Here is a 27,532-nt window from a genome sequence, read left to right on the forward strand (position 1 = left end):
CATCCCGTGCGGTATCCCTCTTCATGACCCTCAGAATGTCCCTCGCCATAATCTTCCTTAGCATCGTTGTGAACCTAATCCGAATCGTCCTAACCATACAGATAGATATCGTCCAAATCTTCGTCCCAACCTTTGTCGTCCTCCATCTCATCCTTCTTCTTGTCCTCCCCCTCAGAGGACGGCGCGCAGCACTCGATGTTCTCAAAGGGCCTGTAGACTTCACGCTCAGCACCACACAGTGCTGCAGCACAAAGAACCACCCATTGCACTTCCAGCGCAACTCTCGTCTTGTGCGCATCTTCCATAAGGGTCTGAAATTTGATCAGAGAACTCGAGGTAGGGGGTCCACCTGGGGCACTGGCCTTGCAATCAGGCATCTAATCCAGAAGCTCCCGAATTGGCCCCCCGTTACCAGACTCGAGTCGAACGCGCAGGAAACGGACTGGCTGTTCCCGAGTATTTGGATCAGCCTTTAGCTGTCTGCGCATGTTCTTCGTGCTGACTGCCTCTGGGAGCCACTGAAACCGGGTGACGATGGTGGCTAGCCCGCGTGTATGATGGGGCTCAAAACGGAGAAAGCGCAGAACAAAGCGGACTTCTTTCCACAACGCGGCCACCATGGGATTGAGACAGATCAAATTCCATGTCCCGTTAGGTGATTCCCATGGGTCAGGCGCAGCGATTGGGTTAAAGTCAGCCCCTGGAATGCTACTATCTACCCGCACTTTCCGGCAGTGGATGGTAAAAGATATGGTGGACTTGGTGACTTGCCATCCTTGTGATGACACGCTTGTTGTCGTCAAATTTCCTTCACTGGAAGTTCTGCATCGCATGCTGGTCAAAGCTGAAGGAGGAATCCCAAAGAATCTGCACCGTTTAAAAGTACTCTCGTCAGTCTCTACCCTATCTTAGATTCAAACGACCTGCCCGGTGTTAGTTGATAGGTAGGTGACTATGACTGGGTGCAGCCACAGTCTGGCGCTTCACACAGAATTCAAATAAGATTCAAACGCAAACAGAACTTGCTTTCACTCCCACCCCTCACGAAATCCCTACCCAGCCTCAACTCCAAACGTTAACCACCCACGACAGAACTCCATTTAAACAACCCTCCTCGTCTTCCCACTCTCAACCTCATAAACCCACCCACTAATCGTCACGCTATCAGGCACAAGCTTGCTCGCCTTCAGAAAAGCCACATCGTCCTCAACCGCCTTCTCCAGCTCGGGGAAAGGCAAAAAGTCAAGGTTCTTGGCCTTGAGTTCAGCCACGGCTTCCTCACTGTTTTACATGTTAGCCTCTCTCACAACCACCTAAAATCCGTAAACCTACCCAAGATTCTTCTCAACAATCCCATAAGCATCCTCATTCTTGAACGTCAGCATCCCACAGCCAGTGTGCTTGACAAGGACGATCTCGTTCGTGCCGAGGAGCTGCTCCGAGATGACGATGGAGCGGAGGGCGTCGACCGCGCTGGCGCCGGCCTTTTCATTTTCTTAGTCTGATGTTCAGTCTCAAAGAGGGAGTGAACTCACATTGCGGATAACATGCGCATCACCAAGCTCAATCCCAAACGCCCTCGCAGGGTCAATTCTCGCGTCCATGCAAGTCAAAACAAGATATTTCTTCGCCGGGGGCAGAGCCAAGTGCCCTTGGGTAAAAGAGGCAGAGTACGACTCGGAGGTCTGCTCGACGTTCTTTTGGATGGCGGACATGGTCACTATCTGTGGTTGATAAAGATCTGTAGGTGGGAAGAAGTGAGGTGAGCAAACTCAGGCTTGGAAAACCAAAAACATCAAGACAAAACAACAACAGCAACAACAACGAGAGTAAAACTACTCTTTGCAATATGATAGAGAATGAAAAAGAGAAAATTAGAAACAATAGCAGCACTCTCTCCTCTCCCCCTTATATACTTGACTCGAAAAAATAACATACCAAGGCAATCCCGGATTTAGGCACGGACGAACAAAAACACACTGTCGATTAAAACCACCAACAACAACAAAAATACGGTTATGAAATCCTTCCTCGCTGTATGGCGGCGGCGAATTTGTGTCAAATCATCAGATCAGGAATAATAAACCGGGGGAAACAACCAAAATTATAACATCTCAAGTCACACAGTTCCCCCCCTCATCTCATCAACCTCCCTTCAAGCGAGAATCCCCGCCAAGACAAAGCTGAAGCAGCCTTGGCACCTCCGCCAAGTGGGAGTTGGAGCTGTTTCCGGCAAGGTCAGCCATGTCGTCCACAAATAAATGGAGACCAAAACATAAAAGAAGAGCCTTGATGAGATAGTGAAAGGCCTTCATCTTGTGTAGCTGGGTCCATTATTTTGTCCGCCATGTGTCAGCGGAGCTATCACCCCCATGACGTGCTCAGCACCCCCCAAATCCACCGATCAAATCCCACGATGTTTGAGATTCCTCATGGTTCCGTCCCAATCACTCGTGCAGAAACACCTGGTACATCATTGCATCAAGCAGCCACAACCTCTCGCCATCAAGATGATCGGCGCTTTGCATATCCCCTCTCCCCCACCTCTGGTCAGGTTAGCAATATCGCCGATAGTATACAATAGATAGGGCGCAATAAAAGTACACGCTGTCGTTGGATATATTTACAACGGTATTAACAAGTTACCATGTCAGAATGAAGGACTCATTCCTCCTGGCCCCTCGCCCTTTTCCTATTCCTCCTCGCCAACAGCCTTTCCTTCTCCTCCAGAGCCCTCTTCGCCTCATACTCCTGCGCCTTGGCAAACGTAGCCTTGTGAGTAGAGTTATCCTGCCATTGCTCAAGCTTCTGCTGCGCAGCCGCCTTGGTCGACTTCAAGCTCTCAAAAAGGGTCTCCTTTTGTGGCACCACGGTCCCCTTGGTATCCAGAGTTCTCGGGGCCTGGTACGCTCCGCCAATAGGGGACCTATGGTGGCCCCCAAAGACCACTGGTCTCAAACCGATCATCTTGCGGAACCAGTTCTGATACGTGAGCCACTGCTGCCCAAACTGCAGGAAAGTAGAGATCGCAAAGTAGAGTTGGAGACCGGCGGGCAAGAAAATGCTCACACCGAGGGTGATTGGCGCTGCGACCATGGTCATGATCTTCATGGTTCCTTGCTGCGAGGAGGCCATGTACGGGAGTGGTACCTAGATAGATCACAACAATTAGCTCAGCATCATCTGACAAAAAAAAAACCAAAAAAAAAACCAGAGCTGTGGTAACAACATACCCTCATACTAGCAATCATCAACCCAGCACCCACAATCGGCAAAATAAACAACGGATCCGACACGGTCAAATCATTAAACCACAACGCCCCACCCGTCTCCATCGACGGCACCGGCAAATCAGCCATTCCCCTGATCAACCTAAACATCCCAAAGCCCACGGGAATCTGCACCAAGGCCGGAACACTCGCAGGCAGCATCTTGTACCCCACCGCCCGTCTCATCGCCTTCATCTTATTCCTCTTATCCAACATGGCATACTGATCCGCCTGGCCCCCCTGAAAAGCCGACATGACCTCCTTCTCCAGCTGCTCATACTTGGGATCCCTCTTCAGATCCTGCAGCTTCTGCGCCATTTCCGCAGCCGTAAACATAGGCTTGACAAGAACCGCCCTGATGGCAAGCGAGACAAGACCGATCGACGCCCACCACGGGAGGCCCGTGTAGATGTACGTGTGCTCGAGGATCCATTCCATGAGGGCTGTCGGGCCGAAGCCGTAGTCTAGACCCAAGTTCTTGAGAAAGCCGATTTGCTCAGGCATGTTGAGGAGGTCGCTTCCGGAGAGGGATACGGGGGTGGTGTCGATATCCGACAGGACAGAAGGGCTCGCGATCGGATCTACCACTGGAGCAGCGGCAGCGGCGGGGGCGGGGGTTGGGGCGACGGCCGGTTGAGTCGAGGCATACCGCACGGCTGTGAAGGCAGCGGGACCACCTATCCTGCTCCCAGAGAGGACGGTGCGAGGAGTCTGAGGAAGGGATCCATTGCTGCGCAGAGCGGTGCCGAACTGTCGTGTTGAGATTCGGGAGGACGACGACTGGGGAAGTTCCAAATGTCAGCGGTGGATATGGGAAGAGGAAAACGGAAACGGCTCAATTGAGTCGAGAGGTCGCTAAGAAACAAGGAAAAAGAAATTGGAAAAATGCATACCTTTCTGGCAAGGCCCAACGAAGGGGTTGACCTCAGTATACCTCTACTTGGGAGCATTTTGTCTCGGTGGTTTCCGCAACGAGGCAGACTCCAGAATCGCCTTCTAAAAGTCGCTGTAACTTTTTTTTTTGGTACGTTTCGCTGGCGCACGCGGCAAAGGTTCGGTTGGTGCCCCCCCTGGTCGCACTGACCCCACAATTGATCAACACCGGACGGCGCATTGCCAAGGCCAGAGCATGTCCTAAGAGAAACCGTGCAGAAGCTGGAAGGCATCAACCCTTCTAGGGAACAAGCCAGAAATGTGGGATGGGGATTCTGAGACTCTTCATGGTTGGATTTTTGGACTAGCTGTTATAGTGACTGTCCCCGTATGTCTGTATTTAAAATGCTCAACGGTAGCACCCTCCTCGCCTTTTGCCCTGAGTCGAGTGTGATATGTTGTTTGGTCACCATATAGTTCCAGTTTGGATCTCTCACGCTGTCCAGCACCAGTGTTCATGCCCATCGGCTCCACCGAGGCGGTGGGCGCTCTAAGCTGATAGTAACCTATTCTGTCGTGTGTTGGTGTATCATGACTTTATTGCTAGCAAATCGACAACCCTCAACATCACTCCAAGCTCGTCAGGTCGTCAAGTTCCCTCCGCCTCGGCTTCTCGACCGCTTCGATACCTGGCCCAATCGGATGCGCTTGTCTTCTAGTAAGAGGGAATATCTATCAAAAAAAATACCATGTCAGCAATATCCTTCCAACAAGCACAGGATCAGGCTTAAATGTAGCATACCCTTGTGTTGCTCCATCCCAACCTGAAAGCCGCCTCATGAGCAAACAGCTCGCCAAACCCAAGCATCATGCCATTAACGAAAGGAAGAAACAGGTTGATGGCAGCACCGCGGAGGATAGACCAGAAGGTGGGGGGCTGGTAGAGGATGACGGCGGGGGACGACGACGAGGGTGGTGACGTAGACAGCTCCTCTGGGGAGGAATACTGCTCGCTGTCGGAGCGGATCGTGACACCGGACTCGGCCATGGGGTTTGGGGGTTCTTCAGAAGCCATGTTGGTGTGGATTTGGGGTTGAGTGAATCCGGCTGAGATTTGGGTAGCCGGCGACGATGGGACAGGAACACTATGCCGACGTCCGGAGATGCAGCGAAGCACTGGACGTCGCAAAACGCTTGGGCAGCCGACAGGGGAGCCCGGAGTGCCTGCCGGAGCTAGCTGCGTTTGGTTAGGGAATCGGTGGTCGGGGGCCAGATAATCCGGCTTGGCTGATGTATGAGGTGTCGACCGTAGGTGTTCAAGCTTTCTTTCTCGAGTGCAAGATGCTCAGTTTGAAAACATTTTCTTATAGAAGCAATATAAAGCAAGTAAATCGCTTCTATACCAGACATTTGGTCGATTTAAGGGCTCATTTTCATCATGGAGCTAGGCAACTGTGGTTGACAGCTGAGTACCTACCTTGGACGTCGGCGGGGTCAAGCAACCTGGATGGCGGATGGCGGATGGCGGGGCAATCAGACGCCTGGCCGTGCGTCGTTCGTCACGTCGGCCTTGAGCTGCCTGATGGCCATCCACTCTCCAACTTCCCCAAACTGTCAAACTAATAAGCCTTCCGAGCTGTATCAACGACACAACAACTTCTGATTCCATCGACTCCGACTTTCCAAGGGACGATAGCTGTCTGCTTATTTCAATCCATCCATATCACGCATTCAACCGAATCACGTTCATCATGGCGGATCAAGACCATGACACGCTGATCAGCAACTTCTGCGACTTGACAGGCGCCTCGGCCGACCAAGTATGTGATATTCTCAACACGGCATACCTCGTAGCAAGATCCTAATGTTCGACGCTTTCTAGGCCACAGAATACTTGACAGCGACCAATTGGGATGTCAACACCGCCGCCGCCGCCTTCTACGGCGATCTTGACGAAAACGAGCAAGGCCCCTCTTCCACCGGCGCCGCCACTGCCACCACTACCGACGCCGAGTACACCGGTCCACGAACATTGGATGGCCGACCGGCACCTGAGTATGCTGGTACATCCTCTTCGACCTCAAAGAAGCCCGTCAAGCGTCGCGGCCTCGCGACTCTGAGCTCCATAGGCGGCGGTCGCAACCAAGAAGACGACGATGACGACGATGACGAGAGCGATGACGACAATCGCCGGGGACCCAGGGATTTGTTCGCAGGCGGCGAGAAGTCGGGACTTGCTGTTCAAGATCCTGCTCAGCGGTCCAGCGATCCGAGAAAATTGATCAACGATATCGTTGCCAAAGCCAGAGCGTAAGTGTTGCCACTCTCTGTCGTTGGGTCGCCAGATCTAATTGCTAACTTCTTTCTCAAACAGCAATGCCACCGAGAGTAATCCCGCATCTTCCCCCGCTGCAGGCCCCTCATCGAGTCGCTTCAGTGGCTCCGGTCAGACATTGGGCGGAGATGGCGTAGAGAGTCGCACTATTCCTAGCTCCAGAGCTGCTGGGGCCGTTCCCGAGGGGCCTGCGCAGGAGCGGATTCTCCATATCTGGCGTGACGGCTTTAGCATTGATGATGGGGAGCTTCGTCGTTTTGACGACCCTCAGAACAGGAGCGACTTGGATATGATCCGCAATGGACGGGCGCCAATCCATCTCATGAATGTCCGCATGGACCAACGGGTCGATGTCAAGCTCCAACAACACGACGAGAACTACCGCCCTCTGCCCAAGATCTACCGACCCTTCGGCGGTGAGGGCCGTCGATTGGGTAGCCCTGTGCCCGGTGAGGTAACACCAACCCTCTCCCCTCCGGCCGCGACTACGACACAGCCTCAGGCCAGCCAGGCCCTGAGCACCGGAGTGGATGAGTCGCAGCCGACCTTGATGCTGCGCATTCAGCTTCCCGACGGAACCCGCATGCCAGCCCGATTCAACCCCACGCAGACAGTCGGCGATGTCTACAACTTCATTGGACGCTCGTCTTCCTCGCTTTCAGCCCGTCCGTGGGTTCTCTCCACCACATTCCCCAACAAGGACCACGAAGACAAGGGCTTGGTGTTGGGTGACATGCCCGAGTTTAAGAAGGGTGGTGCTGCTGTCGTCAAGTGGAAATAGGCCTATTTCCAGCATTGATGACAAGCGCCAGGAACAATTTGGCTTCATAGTATCGGCGTTTTGATGGTTTGGCGGCACTAGACCAAGCGATGGACAACAGTGTATCTGTCGGTTTTTCGTCCCGAGAGCTGTGTCCAGCTTTGAGACCGGCTGGTCTTTTCAGCAGGGGAAAGATCAAATAAAAAGTAAAACCTGCTCATAATTACATGCTGCCTTGTGTTTATTTGCCCAACCATTTTGAACACCTTTGACGCCGCTGCTGTGGTACTATCCCAACCCGTGATGTTTGCACGGGCTTTCTCTTTTTCCACCACCAGAAATACAACACCAAAAAAAAAAGAAAACACTAGATAGTTTTTCCATCACTGAACATGCCTTTTCTTCAACTGTTTGGATGAGCCATCCCATGCTCTCACGCTCCTGGGTAATAACTCCCCGCAACAGCCCTATACGGACTCTGCTGTACCGCCCCCCCGCCCGGAGCAGCAGCAGCGGGAGCAGCAGCAGCGGGAGCAGCAGCAGCGGGAGCAGCAGCAGCGGGAGCAGCAGCAGCGGGAGCAGCAGCAGCGGGAGCAGCCGCCCCCGGGCCTGGCCCATCCAAAAACCTGAACCACGACCTTGCTGCCGTCACATTCAACTTTGCGCTGTTGAACCTCGCCTCCCCCGGCGGCATGCACACCAAGATGTACGTGTTGGCAGTAAACTTGGTGACAAACATGCTAAAGTGGCTCCCCATCTTGTACTCAAGCTCGGAGAACTGCTCGGCGTTGCGCGGCGTGCCCGTGAACTTGCTGCAGGTGTGCTTCCACGACTTGAGGATATTCGACATGCGCTCGAAGCGGTCGCCATAGGGGTTCTTATTCCCCTCGTGGGAGGCCCACTTTGACACGACAAGAAACGAAGTCCGCTCGAACAGGAGGATCTCGTCGGCTTCGATGGCGACGCCGAGGGAGGCGAGCTGGGCTTCGATGACGGCCAGGTTCGGGACGAGGTCGTGGATGATGGACGCCCAGGCCTTGTAGAGGGACTGGTCCCAGATGGAGGTTGCAAAGAGCTGCATTTCTGGTTCGAGGTCGTCGGCTGGGTGGGTAGGGGTGAGGGTGGTTGGGGAGGGGGAGTGTTGGGCGAGGGAGCCTTTTCTGATTATCGCGACTGCCTCCGAGGTTTTTTTCCGGACGACGGCGGCTCGTTGGACGAAGACTTCTTCTCTCATTTGGGGGGGGATGAGGTCCATTTTGTGGATTAGGACAAAGATTTGGGCTTCGCGGGAGTATTGGACCAGTGCCGAGATGATGTTGACGTAGGTTGCGAGGTCGCGCTCTACGTCTCGGGATTCAATGTCGAAGATGTAGATGAGGACGCCGACGTTGGAGAAGACGTGGGCGCGCTGCTGGGAAAGGTAGTTTTCCATAAAGGCTTCTTGTCCGCCGCAGTCCCAGAGGTTGAGGGTGAGGTTGCCGAGGAATTTGACGTGGGAGAGGTCGATGTCTATTGTTGCGCCTCTATTTTTGGGTCAGTAATTCATGTCTTGGGTGAGAGTGACAGGGGGGAAGAGAACATACAATCGGCGGGTATCGCGGGCGAGGTAATTGGAGAAGATGATGCTTCTCATACTGGATTTTCCGGAGCCGCTTTTGCCCATGAGGAGGACCTTTTGCTTCTTGACTTTTTTGAGCTGAGTTTGTGTTTTTGGAATTCCCCCTCCCCCTGATGAGCCATCTGTCACCCCCGCGGTGCCACCGCTCCCTGTTGTCGTCTCCAGGCCTGACATTGTGTTTGTTGGGTGTGCTACCTCATGTGTGATATTGGTGTATGGGTTGCTGAGCAAGTCCAGCCCTGACTAATTAAGATGATGTGAATGATTGAAGCGGTCGCGATGAGTGAAGTGGTTGTTGGTGAGAGCAGGCATGGATGAGCGGCTGGGTACGGGAGCTGATTGAGGATCCACCTGGGGAGCGGGTCGACAGGGATCATCGGTACAACTGAGCTAACTGTAAGGGGTTTGGCGGTGTGGATGAGCAACGGGAGCTTAGCCTCACGTGACGAAATACGTCACTGCTTATTTTTGCTTAGCTCACGACGTTGCGATTCTTCAGCCTTCACTTGTCTCATGGGAGCGAACTCGGAGCCTGTATCATATTTGACTCTTTGAGCTAATGTCAGGTACTTCATGAAAAGGGTGGATGAAATGACCAGCTGTTTTGGATCAGGCAAAGCCACACTCTGGCATCAATCGACCATTCAAGCAGGCAGCTGTCCAGGTACTGTCCAAGTAGGTTTTTCATGTCTCAACTGTCTTCACCATCTGAATCGTCTTTCAATCTTTTTACGAGAATCTTAATCTACTCACTTCTTGCCTGCTCGACAAAGCTGGTAGAGTCTAGACCAAGCAGTGTGAACGAGCATTCCAGGTGTTGCCGAGCAACCTGCCCCCTTTGCCCCTTTCATGCCATTCCTTCAACTCAGCCTCCTCACTTGGACATGCCAGTTGCCAGGATGGCGAAAATCAAACAGTTTCAAATACAGACCTGGAGTCAAGCTTTCAGTCACCGTGTTGGTTCCCGTGATATGTATTGCTGTCATCCTGTTTCGACTAGAGTGAAGGGACAGAGCATAAAGGCAACCCAGTCTTGTATGCAATCGAACCTTCCGTTGAACTGAAGATATTCACCCCGCAACACCGACTTCAGTAAATAGCACTAGCGTTCACGTTGTTTGTGTCTCTTGGGTGTCGGCGACTTTGCAGTGAATTACCAGTTCCACCAACACGCCGATTCACTCCAACAATTTGGCTCTGTTGTCTGCCGCAACTATATAAACGATTTCTCATCTTCAACGGCCTCTTCTCTTCCTCTTCCTCTTACCAGTGTCGATATACGAGCAATATTAACGACTCGACTTCGAACCTAACCAGCAATCTACTCACACACATTCTCTGGAGATACTCAAACCCACCTCTCCACACTTTCACCAACAAACATCCACCCTCACCATCAAACACCATGATGCCCCAGCTCCTCTACCCAGGCCTCACCAGCCTCCTCTTCCTCCTCTTTGCCCTTCAGATCTCAGCCCACATGATGATCTCCTCACCACCACCCCTCGGCTCATCAAGCAACCCCAACCTCCGCTCTTCCGATATTGATTACAACCTGAAGGACCCCCTCTCCCCATCCGGCCTAACCTACCCCTGCGGCCCAAATTTCGACCTCTACTCCCTCTCCCCACAAGGCAACCCCGTCGCAACTTGGGCGGCTGGTTCCAGCCAATCCTTCACCCTGGACGGCGGCGCCTCCCACAACGGCGGTTCCTGCCAGGCCTCCCTCTCCATCGACGGTGGTAAATCGTTCAAAGTCCTTCGCAGCTACGAAGGCGGCTGTCCACTCAAAAGGAACTACCAGTTCAGCATCCCAGCTGACGTTCCGGCAACAAAGAAAGCGGTCTTTGCGTGGACCTGGTTCAACCAGATTGGGAATAGGGAGATGTACATGAACTGCGCCGTTGTCGACATCACACCCGGGTCAGGCGGAAAAGGCGGATGGGCCAAGAAGCCAGAGGTGTTCAAGGCAAATATTGGGAACGGGTGTACCACGGTCGAGAGATTCGACGTCGAGTTTCCCAACCCGGGGGATGATGTTGCTAGGGGTGGGGAAGGGAATTTTGCGAGCCCGGTGGGGGATTGTGGGACGGTGAATCGGGGGGCGGACTCAGGTGCGGGAGAAGGCAGTGGTAATACCCAGGGCGGCGGTACCGATAGTGGAAACGGAGGTGCTAACCAGAACCCAGACTCGCCGCCAGCAGGGGATTCGCCTGGCTCTAGCACAACTGATCCGACTAGGCCATCTCAGCCCAACTCAGGAGGTAAGTCAACATCTCTCTTCACCATCTCACCACCCCCCGATTCTGTTTCCTACCGTCAAAAACGAGTTGAAGCCAATTCTCCCTTTCTTATTCTCTTTTCTTTCTAGATGATCCAGACTCAAGCTACGTCCCCTCCATCGACGACTGGAAGCCAGGGAGGGATTTCCCAGAGTGGTTCAACAAGAACTCTGGGATGTCTATCATAGTCTCTTTTCCTTCAGTCTTTATGGCTTTGACGCTTTCTTTCCTCTTTCATATGTAAGCTTTGATCGGGTAATCTTTTCTTTTCCTCTGTTTGAGACATTGACTAACACTCTTTCGAAATCTTATTAGCGGTACCTACTACCTCTGCTTGTGGCACAAAAACCGTCACCGCGAAGCCAGAGGGGACAATGGTCTTCACGCGGACATTCACCGTCACTTGGTGAGGAGATATTGGTGGGACATCAGGTTAGGGCCAGCGAAATTGGACATGTAGTTAAGACACAAAATTTGGGATGGTTTGGTGGTAATAAATACTGGTATTTCAAAAAGATGAACAATTCTTTTCTCAGAATTGTACTAAACTATAAATATTCGTAATTCATAATCATAAAATGCAAACGCTACGTTACAGTCGTAAGACCCATTCCACCTTCTGACTTTACCCTTTGCGCCCGCAAAACACAAGATCATAAGACGCTCCCATAAACAGCAACAATAACCTCTTTCAGGACACTACGCCAACAACCTCTGTGCCTGTCCCTGTCCCTGCCCAGCCATCCCCCCCTCCTGCTTCCACCTCCTCAACTCCTCCAAGTTAACCTGCCCAATAATATTCCCCCTCTGTGTCCTCAACTCCGTCATCTTCAACTCATGCCTCCCCCTGGCCCCCTCCCCATCAATCTGATTCCTCACCGCATACGCATTCAAGTTCGCCTCCCTCTGCCTCTGACTAAACTCCGCCTCCTGCAACTTCCTCTGACTCTGAAACTGCAACTGTTGATAGTTAAAGTTTTCCTTCTCTTCCCACCTCTGCCTATGCAAATCCTGCATCTGCGCCAAACTCTTTGCATGTCTCAGCTCCTTGTGCTCTAGCGCGACAGTGTTCTTCTGTCTGCGCTCTTCAATATGCTGCACATGGGCCCGTTGGCGATGAGCCAAAGACGCACTCCGTTTCTGGTCCGCCATGGCGAGATTATCGTTATGTTTCTGCCATCGGACCCCCGATTGAACATTCGCCTCACTGATCTTGATCTGCGAGTCGTTCTGATGTCGATCTGCCTTGAGGAAAGTTGCCTGCTGGTGGTTCAAGCTGCGTTCCTTGCGCCCCTGTTGGGAGTGTTCCTCCTTGTATCGCACGCTGCGGCTGTGCTTTTGCTCCTCAATCTGGGCGTGCACCGTCGCCTTTTCCGTCACCCGTCTCAGCTCATTACCGTGACTTTCCTCCACACGACGATTGCGCTGCTCCCAGGCTCGTCGCTCCCGCTCATAATCGCGAATCTCTTCTGGGAGGCCAACAGCATCAGCTGGCTGCGTCTCTTCGATGGTGGCATAGAACCTGTCCTCAACACCGTGGTCCTGAAGCATTTGTACCAAGGCCGGCGAGCGCGGGCCAAGGAGGATCCCTTTCATGATGTACATCGTCGGAGAATAGTGATAGATGCCCTCCTGGAACGTATTCTCGTGACTGTTGAGGGTCTTGTAAAGCAGTCGATCGAGCAGAACTCGCGTGATGGCCTCGTTGTTCTGATTATCCAGGGCAAGGAATATGACAGTTTTGCCGCGCACCTTGAGCAGAGGGCTGGCATCGACAGAGGCGAGAATGTCAAGACTTTCATCCGCAAGGGCAATGTCATGCGGCATTGTTGCCTTGAGAGCAACCTCGCCCAGTGCAGTTCGGCCGCCATGCTTCGTGGAACGATAATTGACATCGTGACCAGCATCGAGAAGCAACTTCATCGCTTCAGGGTGAAAGTTGCGAGCCGCCTCATGGAGACTCCCGTCATTAACAGAAGGGTTATGTTGAAGCAGCGTCTTCATCATGTCGATGTCCCCTGCGCGAGACGCGAAGAAGAGCGGCGACCGACCAAGGTTATCCTTCACGCTGACCTTGGCCCCGTAGCTGAGGAGCATCTCCACAACATCAACTCTCCCAGATTTGACAGCCACGAGAAAGGGCGTGGTTTTCGAGACCGGGGTGGTGTATGAAAGATCGGCTAATTCCGTTAGAATGTCTTTGTTGTCACAAGAGGCGAGATACTTACATCCATGGCAGATGAGAGCTTCAATAACATCTTTGCTAATCATCTCATCCTTTTGCAACAGTGCCCACATCAGCACAGTGACAGGCTCAAGCTCGGCCTGAGCACCCTTTTCTGTGTCACAAACGGCCCAAACAGTAGACTCCAGACGACATCCAGCCCTCACCAGACGATGGACAATCGCAACCGAGTCTCCATAAGACTTGAGAATGAGAATGATCGGCGGGTGCGGCATGCCGGGAAGGGAATGATTGAAGTCGGTAGGCAAACCTGGTTGAGCCATGACGTTGAGAATTTGGAGAAGAACAGACTCAGAGTGGTGAGCCATGATGGCGGCAGAAAGAGCCAGTGTTGCGGAAGTGGCATCAGCTTTTTGCTTCAACAAGTAATCGAGGAGGAGAGGGTCGCCCCTTGATGCCGCCGTGCCAACAGCCTTTCCGTTTTCGCAGTTTACGTCGGCTCCCGCGGCAAAGAGACTGTCCAGAAAGGCCCTTGACAAAGTAGCTTGATCATTGTCACAAGCGAGCTGGTCCACCACGTCCATCATCGCCCTGCTGGCAATCTGGGGGGAAGCGCCATGTTTCAAAATAATTCTGATAGTGTCGACATGTTCAAACGCAATCCACTGCTTGCCTCGGCTGAGAATAGCGGCAAAGGCCTGTGTAAAAAGCTCCGGAACCTTCCCAGCGTACCCTGCCAATAGATGCAACAGGTCACGTTCAAGATTACAAGCCGCGTTCTTGATACACACGCCATTGTCATGAGTTGGCTCTGCCCCAGAGTCAAGTAGCGTTTTAGCGAGTGCCAAATCCGGTTTTGGTTCCAAAACCACATGTTTGAGCGCCATATTGAGATGATCAAGCTGAAGCCGACTCATGACCTCACCCAACACCGCCCTCCTATCCGTTCTTGGGGCACGGAGCGCCTCCATGAGTAGCGTGAACAAGGCCTTGTAACTGATACCTTGACCTAGAACCAAGTGAAAGGTCTCGGGGCGAAAGCTTCGGATTGCGTAAATAAAGACCTCTCCATTGTTGTAGTTTACCGATGCACGTGTGAGAAGTAGTTGTATCAACTCCCTGGGCTGATGTTAGTCACGCTTCATCAACAGGGAACTGCTGTCACAACTTACGTATTGCCAAAGTCGTTCTTGAACACTTCCACCAACGCTTTCCCACTGGCAACTTCGTCGATAGGGTGGCGAACCAGTAGTTCAACCAGACGGCGTTTCTGATCCTTGTCCTCAGTACCCATCGCCCAGCCAAGCGCGGCACCAAGTGCCTCCGGTGATGGCTCTCGGTCCACAATTTGTTCTGCGATGTCCTCACACGAGGATCGTACAGCGACTTGCAAAGCCTCGCCCTTTCGATGGTTGACATCGGCCTTTCCGTCATACAGGATCAGATTGAATAGACACAGGTCCCTGTCCCTCGCAGCGCTATCGCCACGCTTAGAGTCAGAAACCAGGCAATGGACAATGCTGATCAGCGCTTCTGCCACACAGAGACCTTGGGCTCCCGCATCGATCAGACGTTCAATAATCCCGTATCGCTCATCGTTGTCGTTGACTTTCACGGCCTGCGAAACCGCAATCGTAAGACTCTGCGAGGAGGGGTCCAGCCCAAGAAGCATGGCCAAAACGTCCACTTGACCAGTCCGGATTGTTTCCACCAACGCAAAACCTTCGTACTCTTCGGGGATTCGTCTGTGTCGGATGATGGTTTCCAGGAGCTGAACATCCCGCCGTCTTATGGTCTCGATTAAGCCGTCCGTGATCAGGTGTGTCGTCGCTGGACCAGCCGCACCAGCTGCCAAGCACATTCCTACCATCTCATAGCCAAAGGTGTCGAGGTTGTTGGTTGCCTTATTGACAGCTGTGTCTAGAGTTCGTGGCGAGGCCTTCACCGGTCCAGAGATCAATGCGGCCACGAGATCTGGTCGAGAATCCTCCACAGCGCGGATAAGTGCGATACCATCACCATAGTTGACGTCTGCCCAGTGGTTCAGCAAAAGACGTATGACATCGACCGAGCCATTTGCTACCGCCAGTCGAAGTCCAGTCGACCGGCAGGCCAGGCACGGCAGATGATGTCCCGAGAGGAGAACCTCGATGAGATCCACGTTGTCGCGGAAAACGGCGCCCTGAAAATCATCGTGTAGGTAGACAGGGCTTGCTCCGTGATCCAACAGTGTACGGATAATCGCCAAGTTGCCCCTGGCTATCGCGTGATGGAGGACACTGTCGAGATTCTGCTGGTCGGCATGGGCTGCGAGAACATGGACTGTTTCCGGTCGGCATTTGATGGTGGCGCGGAGAAGGATATCACTCCGCTCATTGTTCTGATGTCGTTGAGCAATCTTGGTCCATGTGGTTGAGTTTCGGCGGCGGACAAAGTTGACGTCGGCACCAAGAGAGAGCAAAGCCTTGACAACCCCTAGCGACCCATCTGACTCTACCACCTCGGTCAAGACCTTGTTGATCTCGCGGTGGCTGAACTCTGTGCCGGCCTGAGATGAAAATCGGTTTCGGAGCCAGCCGAATGTTTGTTCGTCACGGATCTGGGCTCGCTGAGCCTGGAGGAGCTGAGTTGCCTGTTTGTTCTCACTACCGGCCATTTCTACGGCAGGTGCCAGCTAGTATTGGAGGTGTGAGCAGTTTGGACATGTTAAATTGAACGAGAGACCAAAAGCAGGCGGGAATGAGAGCCGGCGGTGGCACGCGCATAGCTATGTATGGGTTCGTCCATGGTGTCCGACAAGCCAACCACGAGGCTCGCGACATGCCGAGAGCTTCTGTTCGACCCGGCAGTGTGGAATGAAGCTGTTCGATATGCAGCACCAGGGGATGTGCCATGCAAGCGGACGATTGACGTGTCCCAGGTGGAGCGGCAGTGGTGATGTTTGGTTGGCTGCGGTGCTTCCCCTACGCGCATTAGCCGCCAGGAACATGAGCTGCGCCGCACCATCCCTGACCAACCAGTTGAACCTCAGTGGGTGATGCACACCTCCTGAAGCAGGCACCTGTCAGCCCAAGCACCACTCAAACCGTCGGGAAGCGCTGTTGATGTGTTTCAGGTCGTTTATTGAACGTCGAGCTGTCGACGTGTCAAGCCGAGCCCCCCAAGAGGAGTAAAGGAATACATGACGCTAAATGACGCGCGAAAGTCGAGGCTTGCAACGCGCGCATGAAGATCAAATGACAGACATTAGATGCACCGAGGTGAGGCTCTGGAGAAGCTCGATGCTGGCGGGGACATGGTTGTGGGGAAAGAAATGGTGATGTCACATGTTCAAAAATACCTTCACGAGCACTGCCTGGCTCTTTCCTGCTACACACAAACAGCTCCGAAAAGATTGATTGGATAATGCACTGCACTGCAGCAGCTGCAACGTTCTGTGACTGGAAATGGTAACCATGCACACAACATCCAAGCTCACCACCCCACCACCACTTCGGCCCCCAACTCGTCGAACAAAGCTGCTTATGTCGTGCTCCTAAGATTCGATCCCTTGGCCAGGAGGGCAGCGCACACAGCCGCGACTGCCACCGCAGTAGATGTCGCAAACGAGTATCGAAGGCCTTCAAAGTAGACATGTCGTGCCTTGAGTTGGATGTCGGGCGGCAGGTCTCGGATGGCCGACACCGAATGACGGATCTCTTCGACAATCTAGCAATATCACATGTCAGCTCTCTGCATATTCCCCACAGTCCTTCTCTCTTCAAAGTCGCAAAACAGGGGCAAAGTACTCTCCATTTATCTGGTATCTCGCCCAAAGCATCGGGTAACCGAATGCTGAGCGTGGTTTGGAGGATTGCAGATGTCACTGCCACTCCATAGACTGTTCCTAGCGATCGGATCAAGTACACCGTCGAGGCTGAAACGGCATGGTCTGTGATTTGGCAGTAAGTAACCCAATTCACAGCTTTCAGCGAGGCGACACTTACCGGCATGATCGAAGGTAGCTAAAGAGGTAAACAGAATGCCTGGGTAAACAATGCCTTGACCCAAATTTGCCGGGAAGATGTACACGTAGTACTTCCAAGCTGAATCCTCAAAACCGAGTGAGGTCACCAAGGCGTTTCCTATAACCATGAGGAACGCTCCAGTGCGTACCAGAGTGAGGAGCTTGCCCCATCTTGACATGACAACACCGGCTATCAAGCCGCCAATAGGCGTGGCGAGGGATGGGATGGCGAGCCGAGCACCGGCAGCCGTAGCCGAGTCCAGCAACACAACTTGAAAGAATAGTGGAAGGTTGAAGAGGTACTGTTGATGACGATGTCAGCAAAACGTTAGGTCTAGGTGTGTATCTCGTGGTCATCAACGTACCGCGTAGGCTGACAACCCAACACAGATATTGGCAAATTCCACCAGCAAAGGGAATTTGCCCTTGATCAGACGCAGCGGAATGATGGGAATGGCCCGAGTCCTCGATTCCACCACCAGAAACAAGACGAACAAAACGGCACTACCCACCAAGGAGGCAATGACCCACGGACTCCCCCATGGCAGCTCATTCCCCCCAAGACTCAGACCAACAAGCTGAATAGAGATGGCCAAAACCAGCAGCAGTGCGCCCGAAAAGTCCACCTTGGTCCAGATATCTCGAAACCCCTGACCCAAGTCAAACCCTCCTTCGGGGTTCTTGATTACCAAGGCACCAACAACAAGAGCAAAAGCAGAGATGGGCACTTGCAGCAAGAAGCACCATCTCCAACCAATACCGTCGGCAATAGTTCCACCAAAAGAAGCACCACAAATAGCTCCAAATCCAAACATGCCGTTCTGAAGAGCCTGGTACATACCCCGTTTGCGGAACGGGATCATATCCGAGTTGACAATGGTGGCTTTTCTACACGTCAGTCCAACTTCTTCCGTTCCTCAACATTATCCACACGTACCCATAGTCATCAACCCACCACCCCCAAACCCAGTCAAAGCCCTCATACAATTAAGCAGCACCACATTCCCAGCAACCCCACAACCAAGACATCCCAATGCAAAAGTCACAGTCGAGATGAAGAAGCACACGCGGCGGCCAAAGATGTCAGAAACCCTTCCGTACAACGGCTGGAACGCAGTGCTGGTCAGGAGATACGACGTGGTAAGCCAGGAGGCATTGTTCGCCGCATCAAATTCGGAGCTGATGATGGCGTAGGTCGCTGCGGTGATGGTGCCGTCGAATCCGTACAGGAAAACATTCGACATGATGGCGACTTGTATCCAGAGGAACCCCCGAGGGGGCGACCATGTTTCCTCGTCTGGGGCACGAAGGAGGGGTTGGTCGTCTCTGATGCTGTTGAGGAGCTCATGGTCGTCCGTGTCGTGCCTCTCTATATCTGATGACGTCATTCTCGCTGTCGTGATTTCAAGAGGGAAGCGGCCTCTGGGACTGAACAATTCGGTCGCCTTGGAGAGAAAATATTCTGGCGCCGTGATCATGAAAAAGAGCAAGAGAAGCCAAGATTTTCAAACGCAGCATGGCGATGGTGTGCGAGCAAGGGTAGGGTCAGTTGTCTCGATATATGCATACATGCAATAAAGCGATTACAACAACCTCCCTTTCCGCTGAGTTGAGTCACGCCGGGGGATACCTGCATTCTAATTGCATTTGGATGCTACCTACATTTAATGTGTGGGTGTTCATCGAGATCATACCTCATGTAAATATTAATAACTCGCAGCCGGTCTCGGACAAACCCCCACGACCCCCTCTCTCTAACATGCATAACAAGAGGTTCACGGGCATAAAGAGCTGGTTATGGAGAAGTATCTCTTGGTTCAGCACCATGACGGCATCACTCTTTGTCATGAATTGATCGTTGACAGCAGAGCAGGTATTCTGACACTGGCATCAGAATGGGGCGGTATGGTGCGATTCTCAAAACTTCCTTTTTTGTTAACGTCGTTGGTTGTGGTGGGATACTCCTCGAGCCGGCGCAGCATTGCTCAACAATCAGCGGTCAGTTGGCCTCCGCATTAGAGGTAGGATCATCGGAGCTCTCCTGCGATTTCACACTCGACAACTAGGACACAATCGCAGATCAAATATGTCTGCGTTGAAGACGGACTGCCAACACTTCAAACACCACCAGCCAAACAAGAAAAGATCGTCGTAAAAGAATGCACTATTCATTGCAACAGGTAAAAGCAGAAAACCGAAGTCAATATCCAAGGACCAACCAAACCTACGATATACAAATCCAACCTACAACCAGCAAAACATCCTAATCCTTAACCAAGAAACTCCCCCACCACCCCCTTGCCCCCCTCAATGATATCCCCCACAATCCCCAAATACCCCTCCAGCACCCGCTCCGCCTCTTCCTTCCCAAACAACCGTCCATCATACCCCATCTTGAGCCTATGCCCCCCATTCCCATCCCTAAAAACCTCAAACATGATCGCATAATTCACATACATCGTCACCTTGCTCATAGCCATGACGATCCACCTCATGTGATCCTGCTCTCCCGGCGCGGGTTCAAACGGCTGGAACAAAAACAGCGTCTTGGCTCGCTCCGCCTCGGCATGCTTGTAGATGTCCCCCAGTGAAACAGACCCGTTCTCCGTCATGGCCCAGAACCCAGATTGCGTCTCCTTTAGCAGTGTTTGCACGCCTGTTGAGTTGTCCATCTGCGCGCGGAAGGGCAAAAAGTTGGCGCATGTCCCCGGGATAAGCTGGGGGTCGTCAAGGTCAACGTTTCGACCGGTCAAGAGATAGTCGTACGTCACATCTGGGGAGGAGGACTTGGAGAGGCGAGCAAGGAGGAGAGTGTAAGCAGCCTGGAAGACAATGCTGGCCGTCACGCCGGCAGACTGCGCGTAGGCATTGACAGGGAGACCGGTCTTGGCGACAACGACACCACTAACCTTGGGGTCATGAATGTGCGCGGGGAAGGAGAACCTATTGCCGGAGAGGGTCGACTTCCAAAAGTTGAGCATTGGCTCCCGAAGGCTCGGCAGGTTGGTATACTCCACAAATGTCTTGAACGAAGTAGGCGAGACGGGCATGGGATGACCATCGCGTAAGGCGGCGAATTGGTCGTCGAAGATGCGGAGCAAAGTCCCGTCATACATGGCGTGGTCGAGTTTGGTGACTAGGTCCATCGTGCCGTCAGGGTATCGGAGTACAAGGTAGCGCACAAACGGGCGGCCGACGGAGAATCGTTGGTCCCAGTGTCTGCGAACAAGTCTCTCCTTCTCCTCGCCATCAGGGGTCGGACAGTCAACCACTTCCAAGTCCAAGATGGGCTTCCTCAAGATAATCTGCACCCAACTGAGAGGGTCTGATTCGTCTTGCTTCATGTACATGGCGCGCAAAATCTGGTTAGCCTGCGTGAGCTTTTCTGTCAGGTTGATCCACCGCTCGAGGTTGAAACCAACTGGAAGACGCCGCACTGTCATCAACATCCAAAACTGCTCTTCGCTGTGACCCTGTGTCAGGAACTCCACCTGACCCGGGCCGCAGTGGTAGATGTCTTCCACATCATCATCCGACAGGCCAGAAGCTCCCAGCCTGTCTCGAACCACTTGCTTCACCTCAAGCTCCACCCCCTGATCGAGTGCCAAGTCCGCCATAATTGGCTTGACGCGCTGAGCTTGCTCCTGGAGAGAAGGATAGGTGACAACATCGTTGACGGACAGAGAGAAGCCTTGCTGACGGAGCATGCTGGCGAGATTGATAGCAGCGATAGAATCACCACCGTAGTTGTAAAAGAGTGCACTCAGGCTGATGCTCTCTGGTTCGACGTCGAATAACTCCGCCCAAGCATCACGGAGCGTCTTCTCTTGTTCGGTCAACTCTGAGTCGTCAATGAGTTGCCCATTCGTCGTGGGCATTGTCGTCGAGTAACCGGCTAGTGCCTTGGGGTCCAAACCTTCAGCAAGCTGAGCAAGCAGCTTTCTGTTAATCTTGCCTGACGGGAGGAGAGGGAAACCCTTGAAGGGCAGCAAGACCTTGGGCATCATGTAGTGAGCCAGAGACTGGAGTCGATCAAGGATCACGGCGGGATCGACGACGGCAGTCGAATAGATGCCACTGCTCTCGGCTTCCTTGTCTGGCTTCTCAACGGGCACAAAGTACACCACGATCTGCTTCTTGCGCTGAACTTCCGCCACTCCAACAACACACAACTGCACCACATCAGCAGCCTGGCTCAAGATGGTGTTTTCGATCTCGCCGAGCTCGATGCGAAAGCCGTTCAGCTTGACTTGGTTGTCTCTCCGGCCCAAGCACTCAATCTCCCCATTCGGTAGCCAGCGAGCGTAGTCGCCGGTGCGGTAGAGAACCGAACCATCCTCTGCAGTCAAAAAGGACTTGGCCGTGATGTCGGGGCGGTTCAGATACCCAATTGCAACCTGGTCTCCACTGACGCAAAGTTCGCCAACAGTCCCATGCGGGACGGGAACTAGCAACTCTGGGTGCAGGATAGACGCGTGCACAGCTTTCAACGGGCGACCGATGCTCTTCAGATTGCCGTTGGGCAAAACTTTGGAAACAGTCATGAGTATCGTAGCTTCGGTTGGGCCTACTTGCTGTTAGAATAAGGAGCTACTTGCAGTGGTGAAGAGAAAGCAACATACCATAGCCATTGTACACATCCATCCGAGTCGCCCAGACACTCGCAATCTCGGGTGTGATGGGCTCACCACAAACAAGCAATGTCGTCAGAGTTGGCACCCGTTCAGGGGAGATAAGCTTGGAGATGGTTGGCGTGATCATCAACTGCTCAGCCCCAACAGCATTGACACAAGCTGCAAGATCCTGCATCAATGTGTCCTGGTCCGTAATGGAGATGATACCGCCAGAACCGAGGACGGTGAAGACATCGAAGTAGGATGCGTCGAAAACATAGTTGAGGAACCAGAGAACATGCCAGCGGCTGTCGATACCACAAGCCTCAATCATGCCTTCAGTCGATGCCCCGACGGCGCCGTGGTGCACCTGCACACCCTTAGGCAGGCCAGTCGAGCCGCTTGTGTAGATGACATAGGCCAGATCATTCATAGAAGGCTCGGGCAGATCAGATGGCCTGTTCGCATGGCGGGTTGTGTCCACTGTGTCAAGGCTGATCACGTCGCCAGCAAACGAGTCAAACACCTCAGCGTGCACGCTATCGGTGATGGCGATGGTAGCCCCAACATCCCGCGCAATGAACTCATTTCTGTCTCGGGGGTTCTTGGGATCGAGTGGAGTGAAGGCAGCACCGGCTTTGAGGACACCGAAAACGGCAACAAGAGTGTTGATAGACTTGCGCATGCATATGGGAATAATATCGCCGGTCCTGACGCCTTTGGCTACAAGATGCCGCGCCAAGTTGACCACGGCGTTGCCGAACTGTCTGTAGGACATCGCGGTCTTGTGCTTCAGGTCGGAAGACAAGCCCTGCAGAGCCATCTTTTCAGGATACTGCGCGATCATTCGATTGACCAAAGTCAAGGCGGTTAGGCCAGGCTCTGTGGGACGGACCCTAGACAGAGAGTCCAGGAACTCGACTTCTTCTGTTGAGGTGGCGATGATATGACCGATAAGGACTTGGGGCTGTTCAAGAAAGGCCTTGATCGTCTCGGCAACATTGCCAAGTAAGAAGGAGGCTTTGTTGCGCGGCAAATGGGAAAGGAGACGCAATCTCAGGTGACCGCCCGTCGTTGCCTCTGCTTCGAGCATCGTCGTGTCGCCGACAAAGTTTGGCTCGTAGGGCTCAGAGCGCACAATGGGACCGTCTTGGCTCAAGGACTCTGCGACCTCGCTGTCCTTGATAAGCACATTGGCCAGGGTATCGTAGTGATCGGAGCTTAGGTTTGCCTCTCTCAGGATGTTGCGCAAGCCGAACTGAGCCTTTGGCGCGATGTCCCAGATGTCGTCTTGTATGGCCCTGGCGAGATCGATCAGAGACGTCTCGGAGTCTAGCTGGACACGGAAGGGGACCGTCGCAATCGTAGGCCCAGGTATGTCGAGAATTCCCTCTACGGGCATGTCACGGCCTGACAGCGTGACGCCAAAAAGTATGTCGTTCTTTGACGAGTGCATGGAGAGCACAACGGCCCATGCCGCGTAGATGAGGGAGCCAACAGACACTTTGTGTGATGCTGCAGTGGCCTGAACATCATGGGCGATGACTGTGTTCACCACGACTGCCTGGCCGGTCGTCTGCCCGAGAATGGTTGATGGGACGCCATCCAGCCTCTTCTGCCAAAACGCCGCGAGCTGTTGGTGCTCCTCTTGCTGCAGCTTCAAGACCTCACGCACAAAGTTGGCATAACCTGGCCGTTGTGGAAGCTGCTTTCCACTGAGCGCGGCTGACAAGTCGTCGATCAGAAAGTTGTTGGACCAGTGATCAAACAGGGCGTGGTGCATGGTGACAGCCAAGATGTCATCCTTCAGGCTGGCGAACTGCACAAAGTTGCCACCCAGTTGCATGGATCTCTTCTGGAGCTCTGAATACTCATGGGCCGTTGTGAGGGGAAGGTCTTCCCACGATAAAGGGACGGCCATCTTCCTGATGACTTGGAGGAAGGATGTCTTGTGCGGTACAAACGTTGTCCTGAGCAAAGGCAGGCGTGGAATGAGATCCTCCAAAGTCAGTCGGACCTGCTGGGCCGATATGCCCTGCAGACGATAGTAACGGCGATAAACATAGGTTGATTTGCCCTGCAGTGCGTCGGCCAAGAAGGTATCCTGTAACGAGGTAGTCGGGTAAGCATCTTCTACGTCGTCCATCTTGCTTATCCTGGTGTTTTGTGGCAGCAGTGACAGTCGCGGGACGTCCGAGTGGGAATTGTTCTGTGATTGCTTCGCGTGGTTGAGCAGCGCATGCAGAGGAAGTCGAAGTATGTCGCCGACTGAGATTTGGATGTCGTCATGATAGGCCTTGGTTGAAACATGGATAGCATCCAGAGATGAGCCTCCAAGTTCTTGGAAGGTGTTGTTACTGTTGGCGATGCGTGATGCAGGAAGCTTCAGAATATCGGCAAAAATGTCGCAAAGCCGGCGGGTATGGGATGGGAGGTGGCTAAGGGTTTCGTCTTCTGAGGGGGCGCCGTTCGTGTCATGGTGATGGTCCAGATGATGATCTGTAGAGGAACGTAGAAGAGTGGCTCTTTCAAGACGCTGGACGTCCTTGGTGAGCTGCGGGATGTCGACCTTTCCATTCACGTTGAGGGGGAGCTCCTGCCTCAACAGCCAGTAGGTTGGCATCATGTAACTGGGAATATGCTGAGCCAGGAGATCCTTGAGTTCGCTTCGCAAGCGTGGCCATTCCAAAGCCGGCCTCTTCGCAACAATGGCAGCCACGAGTGCTTTGCGGCCGGCGATTTCGGCGGCGACCACGCTGGAGTTCGTGACATCCGGGTGGGTCTGTAAGATTGTGTTGGAATCCCCAGGCTCGACACGCTGTCCGTTGATTTTCACCTGAAAGTCAATTCTGCCGACCATCTCGATCGACCCGTCCTCGTGGGCGACTACCATGTCCCCTGTCCGGTACAGACGACCGGGACCAAAGGGGTTGTCGATGAAAGCCTCAGCCGTCTTTTCTGGGCGGTTGATATAGTAAAGTGCAAGTTGGTGGCCACCTAGACAGAGCTCTCCCGGGACGAGGAGCGGGCTAAGGCGTGTTGTGCCGGGGACGAGCACGAACGAGGTGGTGGTATCGCTTGGCCGGCCGATATTTTGAGGGTTTTGGCCAAGGATCATCTCTCGCCTCCAGTTCACCTGGGTATTTTCACTTAGACCATAAGCGTTCAGTAGCTCGAGTTCGTGAACCCAAGTTGGAATCAGTGCCGGATTGATCAGTTCGCCAGCAACTGTCATGCGCTTGAGACACGGGACGGTGCCGGGGGTGAGGAGGAGGGCAGTTGAAGGCGTTACATCTATCACATTGATCTGCATCTGGTTGATGGTGCGCCCAATGTGGACGGTGAGGTTGTCCTTGCTGGCCAGACACAGGCAGCCGCCCTGCTTCAGAGTAGACCATACCGAACGCTGGGCCGCCGAGAAGACAGGGTTGTGGAACAGGAGTTGGCGAAGATCAGGCAGTGTTGGGAAGGCTGCAAGGCCGGAAGTTGCTGAAGAATGAATATGAAGAACGCCCTTTGGCTTCCCTGTCGACCCGGATGTGTAGATAACGTAAACTGGGTCGTCAGGTTCGTAACCACGGTCCAGGTTTGTATCGTCAGCCCGGGCCGACTCCGCGATGAGCTGATCGATTATTACCTCACGACCTGGGAACCGGCCGGCTGTGTTTCTGTCAACAATGACAACCTGGGCACCGACATCTTCCACAATGAAGTTATTCCTGTCCTGAGGTGTGTCAGGATCCATGGTTACATAGGCCGCTCCTGTCTTGAGAATGGCCACGAGGGAGATGATGAGGCTTGCTGATCTCTGCAGACAAACTGGAACAAAGGAGCCCCTGCCCACAGGCAGCTGTCTGGCAACCCGATTGCTGATGCGATTCAGCTCATCATAGGACAGTGGACGGTCGCCTTCGAATTGGAGAGCTGGGGCATTTGGTGTCAGGCGCACCTGCCGTTCGAAGAGCTTGTGGACGTTGTCGTATACGGGCCGAGTAAGAGGCTTGCCCATCTCAAGCATGAGATCCAGTTCTTCTGGAGATATGATGTCGATCTCACCAAGGTTGAAGTTGGGATGCCTGACCATTTCTGACAGAGCCATCACGAGATGGTCAAGAACCACCATCATCTTCTCTGGCGGGATGGATGCGTCGTGTTGTGCAGAAACGGATATGGCATGGCTAATTTGTACCGCGATAGTCACAGGATGGTGGCTGTTGCCAGAGTAGGGCGTCAAGACTTCGTCATCTCCAACAACAACAACAGACACCTTGAAACTGCTTGCAGAAACGGCATCCATGAGTTCGGGAGTGGCGAAGAAGGCATGTGTTGCCGACAACGTGTTGAGACGGTCAGCCTCCTTGATCAATGCAGCTGCAGTGAGCTCAGGCTTCACATGGAGCTTCAATGGATATTCCTGATCGGCATACCCAATAACAGAGCCATGGCCCTCGATAGTTCTGTCTCTCCCCTCGGCAACAAAAGCAATATCGTGAACCTCGCTGCCCAGGTTACAATGTCGCTCCAGCACCAAACCCAGAGCAGCATACACGACGGCGTGTTCCGAAACACCCAGTTGTTTCGCACATCTTCGGAGCGACGACCCGCTGATGGCAACGGAGCTTGCCGCGGCAGTGTTCTGGAAGGTGCCGGATCGCTCCAGGGGGAAGGAGTGGAGGACCAGGTCGGGAAGGGACTGCAGAGTGTCGGCCCAGAACTCGGCCGACTTTTGGCTTGCTCTTTCCCTAACAAGCCTTAGATAATGTGGAAAGAGCAGCCTGGGTGCTGGGACCCCACCTGACAAGAAGCATAAGAAATCTCTCCAGAGGTGTCCCAGTGATGTGGTATCAGCGACCAGTTGCGGCAGGCAGAGAGAGACATGGGGTCCGGCACTGGCCCATTCGACGACCGGCATCGCGGGCCCTTGGAGACCGAAGGAGTGGATATGTTGGAGGTTGGCATCGGAGGAGCCTTGAATGTTCCTCGGCTGCTTGAAGATGCGCAGCACGAAGCCGTCACCGGTCTTGTCTTCCGCAACCGTTGCCCGCAGCATGTGGTGCTGCAAGGCGAGGGCATGCCATGCCTCGTGGAGCTGGTCGAAGCTCTTGACGATGTCGGTGGAGAGGTCCAGACGGATGATGGAAGCCCTCTTTGCCGCTTCCGGATCCTTCAGCAGCAGTCCTTGTTGAACAGGAGTGCAAGGGATCTCGGATTCAATCTCGTTGTCGGGTGCCCAGTGACCACCAGCTTGACTGTCGGCACCGATGCCACGCAAAGTGGAAAGAGCTCTGGCGACTTGCTTGTATGTGACGTGGAGCGACATGGTCCGGTTGATCGACTTGGCCGTCACATGAGGCTGTTTGGGGCTGTCCAGCCAGCCATGTTCGACTGAAGTATCGATCACGCCCATGGTGGACGGTGTTGTCGACGAGGGTGGGGTCTCCTGAAAAGAAAGTTGAGTTTCTCCTCGGTGATAGCGCATACTGATTGAACAGGGCGAGTTATCACATGAGCTCCATAGAAAGAAGTCAGGAGAAAGAAGAACGGTTGGGTGTGGATGCGGAACAAGAAGAAGTATGAGAGTCCAGATGCTT

At 53.4% G+C, this 27,532-nt stretch overlaps 9 protein-coding genes across 9 annotated transcripts; 2 read left to right on the top strand and 7 right to left on the bottom strand.

The window, feature by feature from the left end:
• Positions 1-1,100: 1,100 nt before the first annotated feature.
• Positions 1,101-1,715, bottom strand: PODANS_2_7790 (uncharacterized protein; the record flags this gene model as incomplete). The annotated part of the gene is made up of 3 exons (XM_001911540.1): positions 1,101-1,281; positions 1,333-1,484; positions 1,536-1,715. The coding sequence occupies 3 exons, from the start codon at positions 1,713-1,715 to the stop codon at positions 1,101-1,103; spliced, it is 513 nt and encodes a 170-aa protein (XP_001911575.1).
• A 949-nt stretch (positions 1,716-2,664) lies between these two features.
• PODANS_2_7800 (uncharacterized protein) lies at positions 2,665-4,219 on the bottom strand (the record flags this gene model as incomplete). The annotated part of the gene is made up of 3 exons (XM_001911541.1): positions 2,665-3,150; positions 3,234-4,049; positions 4,163-4,219. The coding sequence occupies 3 exons, from the start codon at positions 4,217-4,219 to the stop codon at positions 2,665-2,667; spliced, it is 1,359 nt and encodes a 452-aa protein (XP_001911576.1).
• Positions 4,220-4,769: 550 nt separating this feature from the next.
• Positions 4,770-5,217, bottom strand: PODANS_2_7810 (uncharacterized protein; the record flags this gene model as incomplete). The annotated part of the gene is made up of 2 exons (XM_001911542.1): positions 4,770-4,874; positions 4,945-5,217. 2 exons carry the CDS (start codon positions 5,215-5,217, stop codon positions 4,770-4,772), a joined length of 378 nt encoding a protein of 125 aa, XP_001911577.1.
• Positions 5,218-5,893: 676 nt separating this feature from the next.
• Positions 5,894-7,258, top strand: PODANS_2_7820 (uncharacterized protein; the record flags this gene model as incomplete). The annotated part of the gene is made up of 3 exons (XM_001911543.1): positions 5,894-5,962; positions 6,025-6,452; positions 6,517-7,258. The coding sequence occupies 3 exons, from the start codon at positions 5,894-5,896 to the stop codon at positions 7,256-7,258; spliced, it is 1,239 nt and encodes a 412-aa protein (XP_001911578.1).
• A 412-nt stretch (positions 7,259-7,670) lies between these two features.
• On the bottom strand, positions 7,671-9,029 carry PODANS_2_7830 (uncharacterized protein; the record flags this gene model as incomplete). The annotated part of the gene is made up of 2 exons (XM_001911544.1): positions 7,671-8,760; positions 8,821-9,029. 2 exons carry the CDS (start codon positions 9,027-9,029, stop codon positions 7,671-7,673), a joined length of 1,299 nt encoding a protein of 432 aa, XP_001911579.1.
• Positions 9,030-10,260: 1,231 nt separating this feature from the next.
• PODANS_2_7840 (uncharacterized protein) lies at positions 10,261-11,226 on the top strand (the record flags this gene model as incomplete). Its single annotated transcript, XM_001911545.1, has 1 exon — positions 10,261-11,226. The coding sequence occupies one exon, from the start codon at positions 10,261-10,263 to the stop codon at positions 11,224-11,226; it is 966 nt and encodes a 321-aa protein (XP_001911580.1).
• A 610-nt stretch (positions 11,227-11,836) lies between these two features.
• Positions 11,837-15,978, bottom strand: PODANS_2_7850 (uncharacterized protein; the record flags this gene model as incomplete). Its single annotated transcript, XM_001911546.1, has 2 exons — positions 11,837-14,441; positions 14,495-15,978. The coding sequence occupies 2 exons, from the start codon at positions 15,976-15,978 to the stop codon at positions 11,837-11,839; spliced, it is 4,089 nt and encodes a 1,362-aa protein (XP_001911581.1).
• A 490-nt stretch (positions 15,979-16,468) lies between these two features.
• PODANS_2_7860 (uncharacterized protein) lies at positions 16,469-18,716 on the bottom strand (the record flags this gene model as incomplete). The annotated part of the gene is made up of 4 exons (XM_001911547.1): positions 16,469-17,253; positions 17,309-17,630; positions 17,694-18,211; positions 18,266-18,716. The coding sequence occupies 4 exons, from the start codon at positions 18,714-18,716 to the stop codon at positions 16,469-16,471; spliced, it is 2,076 nt and encodes a 691-aa protein (XP_001911582.1).
• Positions 18,717-19,598: 882 nt separating this feature from the next.
• On the bottom strand, positions 19,599-27,420 carry PODANS_2_7870 (uncharacterized protein; the record flags this gene model as incomplete). Its single annotated transcript, XM_001911548.1, has 2 exons — positions 19,599-21,895; positions 21,951-27,420. The coding sequence occupies 2 exons, from the start codon at positions 27,418-27,420 to the stop codon at positions 19,599-19,601; spliced, it is 7,767 nt and encodes a 2,588-aa protein (XP_001911583.1).
• Between the last annotated feature and the right edge of the window lie 112 nt (positions 27,421-27,532).

This window comes from Podospora anserina, chromosome 2, assembly GCF_000226545.1.
Source record: "Podospora anserina S mat+ genomic DNA chromosome 2, supercontig 2".
In the NCBI taxonomy this organism is placed as follows: Eukaryota; Fungi; Ascomycota; class Sordariomycetes; order Sordariales; family Podosporaceae; genus Podospora; species Podospora anserina.